General features: G+C 26.9%; 2 protein-coding genes across 5 annotated transcripts in view; both read right to left on the minus strand.

Annotated features, from left to right (window-relative positions):
• Positions 1-13,580, minus strand: part of LOC119675015 (DNA cross-link repair 1A protein-like) — a 367,032-nt gene that overhangs the window by 307,890 nt on the left and 45,562 nt on the right. The gene's annotated exons all lie outside the window — the stretch shown is intronic.
• On the minus strand, positions 5,820-9,612 carry LOC119675022. 4 transcript variants are annotated; one of them, XM_038086196.1, is made up of 5 exons: positions 9,521-9,600; positions 8,313-8,605; positions 7,069-7,160; positions 6,845-7,013; positions 5,820-6,411 (listed from the first exon to the last, which is right to left on the minus strand). In XM_038086196.1, the coding sequence occupies exons 3-5, from the start codon at positions 7,129-7,131 to the stop codon at positions 5,834-5,836; spliced, it is 810 nt and encodes a 269-aa protein (XP_037942124.1). In that variant the 5' UTR covers positions 7,132-7,160; positions 8,313-8,605; positions 9,521-9,600; the 3' UTR covers positions 5,820-5,833. The 4 variants fall into 4 exon arrangements, with proteins under 4 accessions (XP_037942124.1, XP_037942122.1, XP_037942123.1 ...); XM_038086194.1 differs by lacking the exon at positions 8,313-8,605 and having other exon boundaries at positions 9,521-9,612; XM_038086195.1 differs by lacking the exons at positions 8,313-8,605; positions 9,521-9,600 and adding an exon at positions 8,197-8,296.

A 13,580-nucleotide genomic window follows, 5' to 3' on the forward strand; every position in this document is an offset into this window, starting at 1 on the left:
CGTTTGACGTTTGATCACTTATTGTTTCTGATTGAATATTATCAAATTGGAATACATTGAAAGAATTAGATTCAAAAAATTTTTCGAAGTCGTAATAAAATGGACACTTGCTAAGCACGGTATCTAAAACAATAAAATCGTAATTTCTTTGTATAAAAATTTGAGTATAATCCATAAGTTTAAAATATAAATCTTTAGTTTCAATCGTCTAAGCAAACAATTTTACAAGTTTGACACTTCTCATTGCTTGTAATTGCTTGTATAGGCAACACTGCTACTTTTAAATAGCAAAAAATAAAACAGAAAACTTTTTGGGACTCGAAACTTACTTCTAATTTTTCTGTTATCTGCCTTAGCAGCTCCTACGGTATTTAACCATTCCTTTGTATTTTTATAAGTTTTCCGCATAGTGAACATCTTTGAGCGAACCATCCTCCAATCAGCGTTTACACCACTACTTTGAAGAAAACGATTATAATATACCCGAGCCGTTGGTTTCTGGAAATTAAAATGAATTTATTCTATAATAACAAAAACTTGTTTCAAGTGACTGACTAAAAATTCAATATTCTGTTTCAGAAAATTAACAAGAGCCGCTTCTTCCTCTGGTGTCCACATTTTCAGTTTTCTTTTCGATTTTACTTTTCTCTAAAGAAGGAAAATAAAAAACAACATATATAATCCATTAAAATATTTTTAAATAACAAAGTTATTTAATTTCTTAGTAATAACATATTACCTATTTGATTTACTAAATATGTTTCAATATTGTTACATGTTACAAGAAAAAATAATTTCTGCAAAGTGGAATCCAAAGAAGCTGCACATTCATTAAAAAGTACCCAAACTACAAGTACAGTCTATAATCATATTTTCAATTCGTTGGAAATAAAAGGTATGGAGTTGTAAGCTTTTAAAACATTGCAGATTTCATCAAAAAAATAATGCCAGACACGATATTATAGGAATTTAATCATAACCTTGAAGTAGGTACTTAATAATTTCAACAAAATGAGGTTTATTATCAGATCTGCATCATCCTATCTCATTTTACTACATATGATATATTAAAAAATTCAATACATGTATATATTTATACATTCTCTTCTCTAGCAATTATTTCAGAATTTCTCTCAATTGTTGATATAACGTGTGAATTCCTTCATAACTCTAAACATGAAGGGATTACAAGACGTGTATATGGGTTAGGATGGGGTATGTAGTTCAGGGACAATTGAGTCTACGCTCCAGAGACACTTATGTGCTCATATGACTAACGCTCGCTCACTCTCAAAATGGAGGATAGCGGTTTTATATGATGGACAAGCAAACTGCTTGTCAAACCTGATGCATTCTTCATTCACACAATTATGAAAATTGTAGAAAATCTTTTGTCGCTTTGAACATGTACTCGAAAACACGTCTTTAGTTTAAGCTTATTTACTAGATTTTGATTATATTTTATTTTTGTTAATATTCAATAAAAATTTATTTAAAAGTACATTTAAATGGATAAGACGAAATTTCAAAAGCCTGGAAAAAATTCTTTCTTACGAATTAATAATGTAATAATTAAAAATGAACCATACTACCATAAATTGAGTAATAAATTAGCTAAAAAAATTTGATTCATGAAAGCTGAGATTTGAAATATATTGTTTACAATGAACACGGTTAAGGGAAGAGTTCCCCTTAATATCAAGTCGATTTTGATACCTTTTTGGTAGTTACCAAGTTTGGAATTTTAAAATTTTTTAGATTGTCACTCATATACTTAAGATTTAAATGGATTTCTATGAATTGTTAACTTGGAAAAGATGATCATATAAATAACATAATTAAATTCTGCTTTTGAAAAAAAAAATAGATGGATGAAAATTACTGATTCCATCAAAATTTTTTTTTATTTACCTTAATGTTACGAATTTCTTCTGCAATTTTTTTATTTGCTTTAAATTTTGCTTTTGTGTCATCGCTTTTTGCTGCTCTTCGTGCTCTCTTTTGTTCATTGATATGGTCTTTATTTGCTTTATAATAACTTCTATTCCGTTCCCTGACATCTTTATTGGCTGCATATTTGGCTCTTGCTCGTTCTTTAAGGATATCATTATTCGCCCAATATCGTTTTCTTGATCGTTCTTTGATAATATCCTTATTTGCCTCATATCTTGCTTTCTTTTTATCAGCATATTTAGGTTTTTGTTTTTCTTTGATCTCTTCTACATTTTGCAATCTTAATACTGAATTTGTTTCCAATATTTCTTCTTTTTTTTCAGATTCATTGACAACTATATTCTGTTCTGATTTACAACTTGCATTATATCTTGCTCCTGTCAGGTCTTTAATAATATCATTATTTGGCTCATATTTAGCTTTTGTTTTATCAGTATACCTTGGTTTTTGCTTTGTATTTGTATTTAACTTTTCTTCTTGTTTAGTTTCTATCTCAAGTTCATCATGTTCCAATTTATAATTTTCATCAGATATTGCACTGGATAAAGCTTCGATGTTATCTTTAATTGCATCAGATCCCACTTTTGCTTTATCTTTATTTGCTGCATACCTTGCCCTTGATCGTTCTTTTATAGTATCTTTATTCGCTTCATATTTTCTCTTTGCTCGTTCTTTGAAAATATCTTTATTTGCTTCATATCTTGCTTTTGCTTTATCCTTATTTGCTGCATACTTAGCTCTTGATCGTTCTTTGATAGCTTCTTTATTTGCTTCATACCTTTTTCTGGATCGTTCTTTGATAGCATCTTTATTTGCTTCATATCTAGCTTTATGTTTATTTGTTGGATTATTTTCCTCTGATGGTTCATAAACAATATCTTTATCTTTCATAATCTTTTTGTTTAAATCATTTGTGTCTTTTGCTATGCTCGCACATATTGACTTTTGGTCTTTTGCATTTTCTGTATTTAAGCCAGTCATTATATTTATATCTGTGCTCTCTGGTTTAGTTCTTTGGCAAACCCTTTTATGTTCTAATATGCTCACTCCAGCATTTGAGTTTGGACTTGTTACAGTTTCGTCATCCATGTTAATGCTAAGTATTTATGCTGAAATCAACAACATATAACCCATCCCATTTGGTAAAGCTGACTCAATAGATTTTTTTTGATCCAGTGTTAAAAATTGTTAGAATAACTTGTGTTAAAGATAATTTTTAAAAACCAAAATTTAAACATTACTATCGACTACAAAATACTTCCGACTTCGAGACACCAAATTATAATAAAAAAGGGAAATACAATTTTCAATGCACGAACCAACATTTTTTGGAACTGCGAGCAAAATGTTCGACTTGGAGACATTTTGCTGCTGGCATGCTTGAATGAACATAGAATCCAAAGAAGATTTTATAAAAGATATTCTCTGATAGAATCTTTCTAATAAAAACTGTGAAAACACTTATCTACTTTCACTTCTTCCACGTTGTCTGGAATGATGCTGTTTGTTCAGGTGCTTAATATAATATGTGTTGTAACAGGTGTGAGGTACTTCTTTTTGCTGGTAATTGGTGTAACAATTTGTTGATATTCTTAAATCTTAATTTCTAATATAACTTTATGCTTCGATTTTTGTTCATATTGAACATAGATGATAGTTTAAAATAATTAACACATAATCTCATTCTAATGTTTTGTTATATTTTTTTGTTTTGTTATTTTTATTTTGTCAGTCACTTGTTGGGATGATTTTTAGTTAGTTTATACTGCTGGGCACAGTTCACTTATTGTTTAAAATTATTATTATAGATTTTTGTATTAGTAATATCACAACAATGCGATTTTTTAGTTGATTATTTATTTTAAATTAATATTTTAAGGTTTTCAGTTTCTTAACTGTTTATCAGGCAAAAAAGTAAACAAATTTTGTTCATGACAAATGACATTTTAATGTCAAAACATACGTAACAGGGTTGTATTATTCGAATTATTTTGTAAGACCGCTTTCACGCTTTTACTTGCTAAGATTGTAATAACAGTCTGATTCAATATAAAAATCTGACGGCTAAAAAAACGATTGAACCATGATATGTACAAAAACAAGTTCAAACTTCTCCATTATACTGTTGTGTAACGATATTAGGTATTCATTATTATGAGCATAGAACTCTGTACGTGGTGAAAGTACTAAACGTATTTATTTACAATTATATGAAATTTTTTCTATATATTTTTGTTCAACTTTCAGTTAACTTTTATGCCTTTACGTTACACTAATCTAAAAATTTTAAATAATGCTATGTTTAGACAACCAAATTTCCTTCATTTCGTAAAAATGAAATTAAGTTAATTTCGAATGTGTTCATACTGCCCCAAATTAAGGAAATCATATGTTTTTTCTTTACAAATGGAATGTTAAAAATTACATGCTCCAAACACCATTTGTATCTGAAAAATTTTAAAATCTGATTATTATAACTATAAAGGATGGCATTCAGTAGTTTTATTAGCTTTAGTAGATTTCAGGTATATGAAGTATTATTTTCAATTCTATTTTAAATAAACAGTTACAGTTTTTTCTTTATATTCAAATTTAGAAATTTGCATTACTTTCAAAATATTTTCCTGGTTTTATTGAAGTTAATTGTCACTGACATTTTTTCAAAAATTATCACTTTACCGTTATCTCAACTTTATCTTTTTTCAACGAAAACCATTTTTCTTAATTTCGTTCTAAACTCAAAACTTAATTTTGTATTGAAAAAACAAATTAATTCCGCTGAAACGAATTTGAAATTAAGATTTCTGCAAAATTAAGGTGTGTCTGAACATAGTATTTAACTAACTTCATTTATAAGCAATTTGTAATATTGTTATTATTATATTATTCAATTCATTTGAGAACAGTTTTGTCAAATTGTAAATAGTTTCTTTTAACATTAAATAAACATTAATATTGTTAACATTTTTAAAATAAACGTAAACGTAGAATAAACATTTATTCATCGCCAACATTAAAAACAGAACAAACACATTTTCGAAATTTATTTTTTCTATATAAGTTGGAACCATTAAAAACATAAGAGTGCAACTTAAATGGTAATCAAAGATAGACTGAACTTACGCGGTAAGTCCTTAAGTAAATCATTTTCAGGATTTTTGATTTGAAAGATATAAGAACCGAATAATAGTTATTTTAAAAATTTATTCATCCATCATGTCTTTAAAGAAAAAACTATATATAATATACATAAATTCGCATTATATTTTGTAAAAATAAAAATTATTATTTGCCTTTTACTTTTCCATGCAGAAATAACTGGTACACTCTGACTTTTATTTTAAAACGCAGAATTTATTATTATGCTTTTCTTTAAGAAAATAAAAATTCAAAAATTACTATTAATAATTACAATAATATAATAAACTATATAAACTTATTTATTTTTATTAAACTCTTTCTTCAGATTTTAATTACAGAGTGTTCTCTTTTTTACATGTACGTGATTGATCAGCAAAATAAAACCAATAACTGGGAATTACCATATTACGTGAACAGATAACAATTTGCCCATGTGGAATTTTTTGTTTCCTTTTGTTTGTGTATCCCCTTTTTTGTATGAATTCAATCAGAACACTTAAAATATTATTTTATTTTTTGTTTAAGGCAGAGCGTCTATTGTAATTTGAGACTCATTAACCACGTTTAAAAAATTTCAAAACGTATGATAAACATCGTAAAAATCACAAATTTTTCCTATACATAAAATTAATACATAAAATAGTTTTCTTTAATACATAAACTACATTAAATACATAAACTACGTAAATTAATATGTATATTATTAATTAAGTTATTATTATTATTATTAATTAACTTATTATTGTTTCTTATACTTAAGTTCAAGCTCTTTCATCGCAATTCTTTCTTTCATTTCCAATTCCAAAATCTTTAAATACTCCTGACTTTTCAGCTCCATTTCTTTGAATGCAATTTCTTTTTCTTGAACTGCCACTTGCCTTTCAAGCAATTGCATTTCTTTTTCTCTAAAATTTGAGTCAATGTCCATTTTCTTTTTCTTTAATTTTAAACTTTCTGCATGACTCTGCACCATTTCAGATACGGCTGTTCCAAAATAAGCTCCACTGCACTTTGTAGAATGATTATTTTCGAAAACATCTTTAGTACAATGATTTTCTGCGTGGCTAGACATAGTTTCCGTTAATGAAAAACTTCTATCTTGGCTAGCACCTTGCATATTATCATAAACATTTTCAAATTCTTCGTTTTCTGTTTTAACTATAGTATTAGATGCATCATCAAAATTTTGATCACTGATTGATTCTGATTTCACAATACAAGGTTGTAACCTATTTGATTTCGTAGGTGAATTAATGAAGTTTGATCCAAAAACTTTTTCAATATCATAATATAAAGGACACATATTGCGTATGGCATCTAGAATGGAATTGTATACCATTTTTAAAAAATTTCTACTTTGTGTTAAATTTAAAAACAATATTTCTTCTTCAATATATTAACCATAATAATATATGAAAACTGTAATAACATATACACTGTTATACCAATTTAGCCAGCACGAAAAATTCAGAAATATAAAAGTTATCATGAATAAAATCACTTATGCTAAGAAAAATATATATGAAAGATATTTTAAAAATTTCTTAGCTAGAAAACAATAATTTGTTTAATAACATTTGTAATATATAATTTACATATAAGTGTTTATAAACGTTAAACTGATCTTATCGATTTAAACTTTTAATCTTTCAAATTTTCGTACTTCTCGTATCGCACCGTATTTTTTTTTAAGCTTTTAAACTAAAATAATACTTCACTGTTAACAATTTAAAAGGATCTAAAAACTTACTTCCAACTGATTCGTCATCTGCCATAGCTTCTCCTACAGTATCCAACCATTCTTTTGTTTTTTTATAAGTTTTTCTCATATTTAACACCTTTAAGCGTACAATTTTCCAATCAGCATCCACACCGCTACTTTGAAGGAAACGATTATAATATACCCGCGATGTTGGTTTCTGGAAATTAAAATTAATTAAATTTTTAATACAAAATTAATTTCAACTAACTGACCTCAAATTCCACATTTTCTTTAAGAAAATTAACAAGAGCCGTTTCCTCCGCAGGCATCCACATTTTTATTTTCTCTCGCAATTTACTATGTTCTATAGAAAGAAAGAAAAAACAATATATACACATTTTATACTAATTTACTCATATAGGACTTGCTTAAGATTCTTAATTCGCAATTGCTGAATTTGAGTGTTTGAGATGTACTCAATAAGTAAAATTCTGACTTTGATATGGAATATTGTGTTTTTACAATTAAAATTAGTTATATATTACATTATTATTTTTAAATTTTTTTGGCAAGTAATTGTAACCTCAAAATAATTGGAATGCTTGTGGATAAACAATAATCGTATTCACCATTAGGCGCAAATTATTTTAAAAATTTTACTTTATAAAAATGAAATATATTAGATATCTACTAGTCAGAATATCAGGATTCCCTAGTAGTCTGATTAAATTAGTTAATGCTTAATATACATTTGGTAGATTAATTTCGGATCAACTAGTTACTAATTTAGTAATCCGGATCACTTGTCCGTTTAATAGTCGCGTAAATAAATAACACTTATGGGTTATGCACATAATATACACATAGTTATTTGCAAATACACTTTACGAGTATCATTTATCATACAAATGAATTTCGCAATCTGAGAGTCTCAGTAATCTAAATTAACCCAATTTTTATGAATCCGAATTAGCGGAGTTGTACTGTACCGATAATAATTATAAAATAGACAGTGTGGGGCACTGACCTTATCTTTTGTGTTACTATCCGGTTTAAGGTGTACAGAAAACCCAATTTATTTTTGAGTGATAAACATATTAGCTATTGACATTTTAACAGACGGGTATCACCATCTAGTAAAATTGACATTTTGTATTCTAGAACAGACATATCTTGTTGAGATGGTAACGCAGCCCACTATTACCTGACAAGAATCTTTGCCCTGTTGTGAGGAGGAACGCGCTTTGGAACTCCATACTTGATATTAATGTTGAAGCTAAACAGATCTTTGCCTTCACATCTCTTTTTCTCAATAAAATTGTCTGTAGTGGTTTTATTATCTTATATGCACATAATTTCTGTTAACTTTTAATTAAATTGTTTTAATTTAGTTTGTATACCTCGTAATTTCCGCTGATATACTTCTTTTATAACTTTTAGCTTTGCAGTTTGTCTTTATTGTTCTTTAAAAATATTTATTTATCTAATATCATGCTCTGTCTCCAACTTTACTTACAGCATTTGTAACTGCTGCTCTTCCGTTATTTGCAGAATATCTTGGTTCTTTAATAACATACTTATTTGCTTGGTATCTTGCCTTTGCTTTATCTTTATTTGCTGCATTGTCTCTTGTTTACTATTTGCCGCGTATCTTGCTCATTTTGTTTCTTTTATTTTTTCTATATTTTGCAATCTATATCTTTTACGGGTTTCTAACTTTCTTTGACGTTTAATTGCTTCGACTTGTGTTGTTTCGAAATAATTTGAATTTGAATTTACATTAAGTGTGTTACCATCTTCTATATTATTCTTAAATATTATTTCAAAATTACTAAAAATTACTTTGGCAACACTGGAAAAATTAAAGTTTTTAGCTTATTATTAAAATATTATATTTTGATAGTAAAATTTCGCAACAAATTAATTTTCAAGAGTTAATAACAGGAATATTAACCGATAATTTCGCAAACATATCTTCAACAGCGATTTAGCAAATTAAGTAACAAAGGCTTTATACTATTGGCGTTTCTACGAGAGCATATAGAATCGTCATATAAAACAACGTTTATATGACGATACTTTTTTTATCTCACGCTGCTTTAGTTTATTTAAAGGTGTTTTAATTTAATCGCATCTACTAGCAATGCAATACATATTTATGTTATGTTTGCTTTACACATCTTCATTGTACTTTATGAATATTGCTATTTAGGTTGATTTTAGGCATTGTATGTTCATATATTTAGACAATCATTTAAAAATATGTTTACTTATTGCCACAGGCGTCTTTAATGTAAGAAATGAAATAAATTTTTCAGGAGCTGAGCTATGTAAATACGATAAAAAAATGCACTTAATTATTCACTTCTATTTATTATTATTGCCCAGTTTGTTCTGGTGTTGTTTTCATTATTCTCTGTCACTGCATCATTGTTTTTATTTACTTCCTAACATTTGCAGCTCCCAACCCAAATAGGGAATCAACATGCAGTTGTTTTTATAATTGTTACTGTAAGTTTACGTGCCGATAAGGATAATAAATTGTTTCATTTTATTGAGTGTTTTTTCTTCTTATTTATAAAAAGCTTTTCTTATTATTTTGATTATACAGAAAAATTAGCACATGAATGCTTTTTTGGTAAACAAAACTTTAAGTATCAAATAATAATTTAAAGAACTGCTTATATAATACTATTATATATCTTTAGTAAAAAAATCCCTTACCAATCACACAGAATTAACTGAGCACGGAAATAAACTTTCTGCCGACAAAAAATTTACTACAAATCTATGGAAATACCGGCTTGAAGTATACTGCGTATTGAGAGGGAGAAAGTCATAATTTATTTACCACAGTTTTTTTATTTGCTATGAGAAATGTGTTGCTATAAAAAGTAGTAGAAAGTTTATTTGCAATGGTATTAAAATATATTCCAATTCGTTTAAAATATCGTATTTAACACAATAAATGTATTACAATAATTGCTATTTCTCATACAAAATACATAATCTTTAATATTCTAATAAGATTCTCTAATTGTAAATGTCAGATATTAAGCGTCTCCGATTTTTATTTAGCATGCTAAACTACAAAAATAAGCGTTAATGTCGAATGTGACGCAATTTATGACGAAAAAACACTATTATAAAACTCTATGTAAAACAAACAATTTTGGAAGTAAAGATAGAAGTTTGCCACGAGCTTCTCATAGTAAAACTCAACTAAAACAGAAGTAAACTGCAAACTAAGAGCGATAAAATGTCAGAGTACGGCCTTCACTAAATTTTAATGGAACAGCTTTATGTAAAATCTGGTGAGATCAACTATTTCATTCTTGGAAGGCTGATGAACAATTACATCCACCTTCATCATCACTTTTCGTTGCGCTTAGAATTGTATCCAGTAATTTAGAGCTATAGTGCTCAATAATATCGTCATCTGTAGGAGAACTTGATGTACAAATTTCATTGTCGAAACTCAATATAATTGTTAAGAGTAGTTAAGAGTTAAGTTGGAAGTTGTTATATTTATTTTAAACCACGCTGCCAGCGACATTTGTAAAAAGAAGCAGCAAAGGAAAGAAAAAATTAAACATTTGATTTGAAAAAAGGCACTCCCCCTAACAGCAAAATGAATTTATACCTAAAACAAAAATTCTCATATTCCTAAAGAATATATAAAGTTATAAAGAAATTTGAGTTATAGAAGTTCCAGTTATGGAAGCAGAATTGTATGTAATTTGCTCTTTAAAACCTCGGTGCACTGTTTTTGGTTTGAGTTATAGAAGTTCAAATTATGAAAGTTTAACTGTATATAATAGTATGCATTGAGTTCAAAAACATTTATAATAATTTATACTGATGTGTTAAAAGACTTAATAAAAGAGCTGCACCAATCAAATAAACTGGAAAAGCAATTGCTCTAACAACGAGAAAAAGCAATGGTTTTAGAAAAAGAAAATATAGATGTCATGAATCGGCTTATTTCAGAAAAAATTGATATTTTGTAGTTGAGTTATAAGTTTAATAAATGCATGCTAATAATTAAAATTTTGTATATATATTAACTAATTTATAATATAGTTTTTGTAACTATTGTTAGTTCATACAAATAATGTAAATATTAGTAAGAAAATAAAAAAGAATCAAAACAATCAGCTATTTCTCTTCTTATTTCTTCTGCTTGTCTGTTGTTGTCATTGGATAGGTCTTTGTGCTGTGGTTGTAATCTGTAGTTTTTGGTCTCATATTCCTTTTGAATATGTATCATATATAACTCCAATTTTGTTGCATATAATATCAAAGCATTGGGGATTCATACGAAAGCTTTTCTTGAAAAAATTTGCGCTGTTACTGGGATCATCAAGTTCCCAAAACTATCTCTCCTGTAAAAATATTTGATAGTTATATTAACATATTCATAAAAAGTATTTCATAAAATCTTAGTTACATCCAAACACTTCTTGGCCTTGTACATTTATTTGCCACTATTAATTGCAATATTTTGGCAATTATTTTACGACGCTTTATTCGTATGTAATTTAATCTATTATTGAGAATTTAATTTTGTTGTGCAAATTCACTGAAGAGCATTTTAATTAAATTTTTATTCATAATTTTCATCAAAATATATGATAAACGAACACATTATTCACAAGTATTAAAATGTAAACAAAAGATAATAAAAACAACAACTGTCAAAATGAAAACCCTTTGCTAAAGTTGAAATCAACTTCGTTCACTAAAGCTAGTAATGTAAATATGGTATTATTAAACCACTAAATTTGATGGATTCGTTTTTCAATGCTTTTTTTAAATAATACTCCTTTTATTTATCCTTATTTAAGTTTAGTATTAATTAGGTAAAAGGCAACCCATTTTTTAACAGTTTTAAATATCTGATGATCAGTCGTCATTTTTTCATATTTGAAACTTTGCAATATATTTAAAACATGTACAAATTTCTAGCATAAAATATTTTGTATAATCTTTTTATAATTACAAATAAACCGATACTAATATTTGATATAAATAGCAAAATTTTTTGCGTATGTAATAATAAACACATTATTGTATTATATTTCATTGGAAAAGTCCGTTATTACATATTTGTGTTATACTACGTTGCAATAAGAGAAATTAATTCTGCGTTATAATTTGAAATAATTTTATATACATTTGTATTAATTGATATGCATTACTTTTGTATTATGTAGTTGATTTTCATTGAATCAATCGCGTTTATCCTGAATACAATTTTTATGTCATTTTTTTATTGTGGTTCGCGCAAACTTTGACTATGTTTGAAATATTTGGTTTGTTCTTATTAAAAAAGTATATATAAAATAGTTTTTTTGTATTACTGCAAAATTTATAGTAATTACCAATATTAACAATAACTTTAATATTAATAAATAAATAAATTATTTAAAAATAGATTTTAAGTTATTATTAACTTAAAATCTATTAATTAAGTTATTATTATTATTAATTAAGTTATTATTTAGGTGGAGTAATATTTGCTGCGTTTTATATGCTATTACACACACACACACTCATAAAGGAACTCATTTAAGGTAAGTAGTAGTCCGATTTTTTTTTTGCTTCTTTTTTAAGAAAATACTTATGCTTATTATATACACATTTTTCCATTATGGTGCAATTCAAAAATTATTTAATGTTTTATTGAATGTATTAAAATAATATCAATAAAGACGTTTTCCGAAAACTAGTGAATTACAACAACTAAAATTCATTTTTATATTATTTTAATTAATTGAATTTTCGGCTGATCATACCAGCTGTTTCGAGTATTACCAAATACTCGTCATCAGTGGTTTTGGAAATAATTCTTGTATTTAATTACTCGTAAATAATTTTTGGAGACTGCAAGTACCAGGAATTGAACTCGTGTCCTGCCAAATTTGAAGCTCAGAGTCAGAGACCCAAAGCCGTACTTGACTTTTATGTTCGCACATTTTTCTGGAGTTTTGTTAAAAAATAATATTTAAATTTTAACTAATCTATAATTGTTTGATTAATTTTATTTGTTTAATTTGTTCGAAAATTTTATATATGATAGGAAGCAAATATTATTCTACATAATATATAAATAAATTAAGTTTAAACAAATAAACCCATCAGTGGTTAATTGTTGGTTATACGTATTTATTTATATTAATTTACAGATGAGAGTATAAATTTATTAATTTATTGTTATTCTATTGTAAAGAGAGGAATATAAATATTATAAAATTCTTTATTTTCTTGTATCATGTATAAAAATATATTTTTATATATATTTTGTTTGGGCACTTTATGCAATAATCGTTAGTAGATATGTGTGTCATTTTTTATTATTTAAAATTCACATATCTAGTTACTTACAAATTGTAGTAACCTTAATACAGAAAAGCCGTTAACATATAAATCATCTTCGTGGTGATAATAACACGGTGTTTAAATGTTTTTTCTTCCGAACACAATTTTCGTAGAGTTTATTGGTTTTAACACCAATTTTTAAAACAAGTCAACCTCGAATTATGTTAGCATAATTCCTCTTTTCGCATAGAAAGAATTTTCCTTTTACTTTATAAAAGGAAAACTATATTAACTCGAATATTAACTCGAGGTATTTACGCCTTGGCTGGATTATTGTTTATCACTTCATCAGATGAAGCAATAATTGAGCTCAGATTTGCATAACTACCCGAGGAGCCTGTAACCATTCTGAGATTCGATAACGCGGTGTTAGTAAATCTGTCAGTTTTCGCAAATAATTTCA

Source organism: Teleopsis dalmanni, chromosome 2, assembly GCF_002237135.1.
Source record: "Teleopsis dalmanni isolate 2A chromosome 2, ASM223713v2, whole genome shotgun sequence".
Classification (NCBI taxonomy): Eukaryota; Metazoa; Arthropoda; class Insecta; order Diptera; family Diopsidae; genus Teleopsis; species Teleopsis dalmanni.

What these genes read in the sequence shown, in the direction of transcription:
- LOC119675022 (XM_038086193.1), bottom strand. Translation starts at nt 8,052, where the DNA reads ATGGAGTTCCAAAGCGCGTTCCTCCTCACAACAGGGCAAAGATTCTTG. An exon ending in AGGGCAAAGATTCTTGTCAG is followed by an intron (nt 7,161 to 8,000) that starts GTAATAGTGGGC and finishes TTCTTTCTATAG; the next exon opens with AACATAGTAAATTGCGAGAG. An exon ending in AGATGACGAATCAGTTGGAA is followed by an intron (nt 6,412 to 6,844) that starts GTAAGTTTTTAG and finishes ATTCCATTCTAG; the next exon opens with ATGCCATACGCAATATGTGT.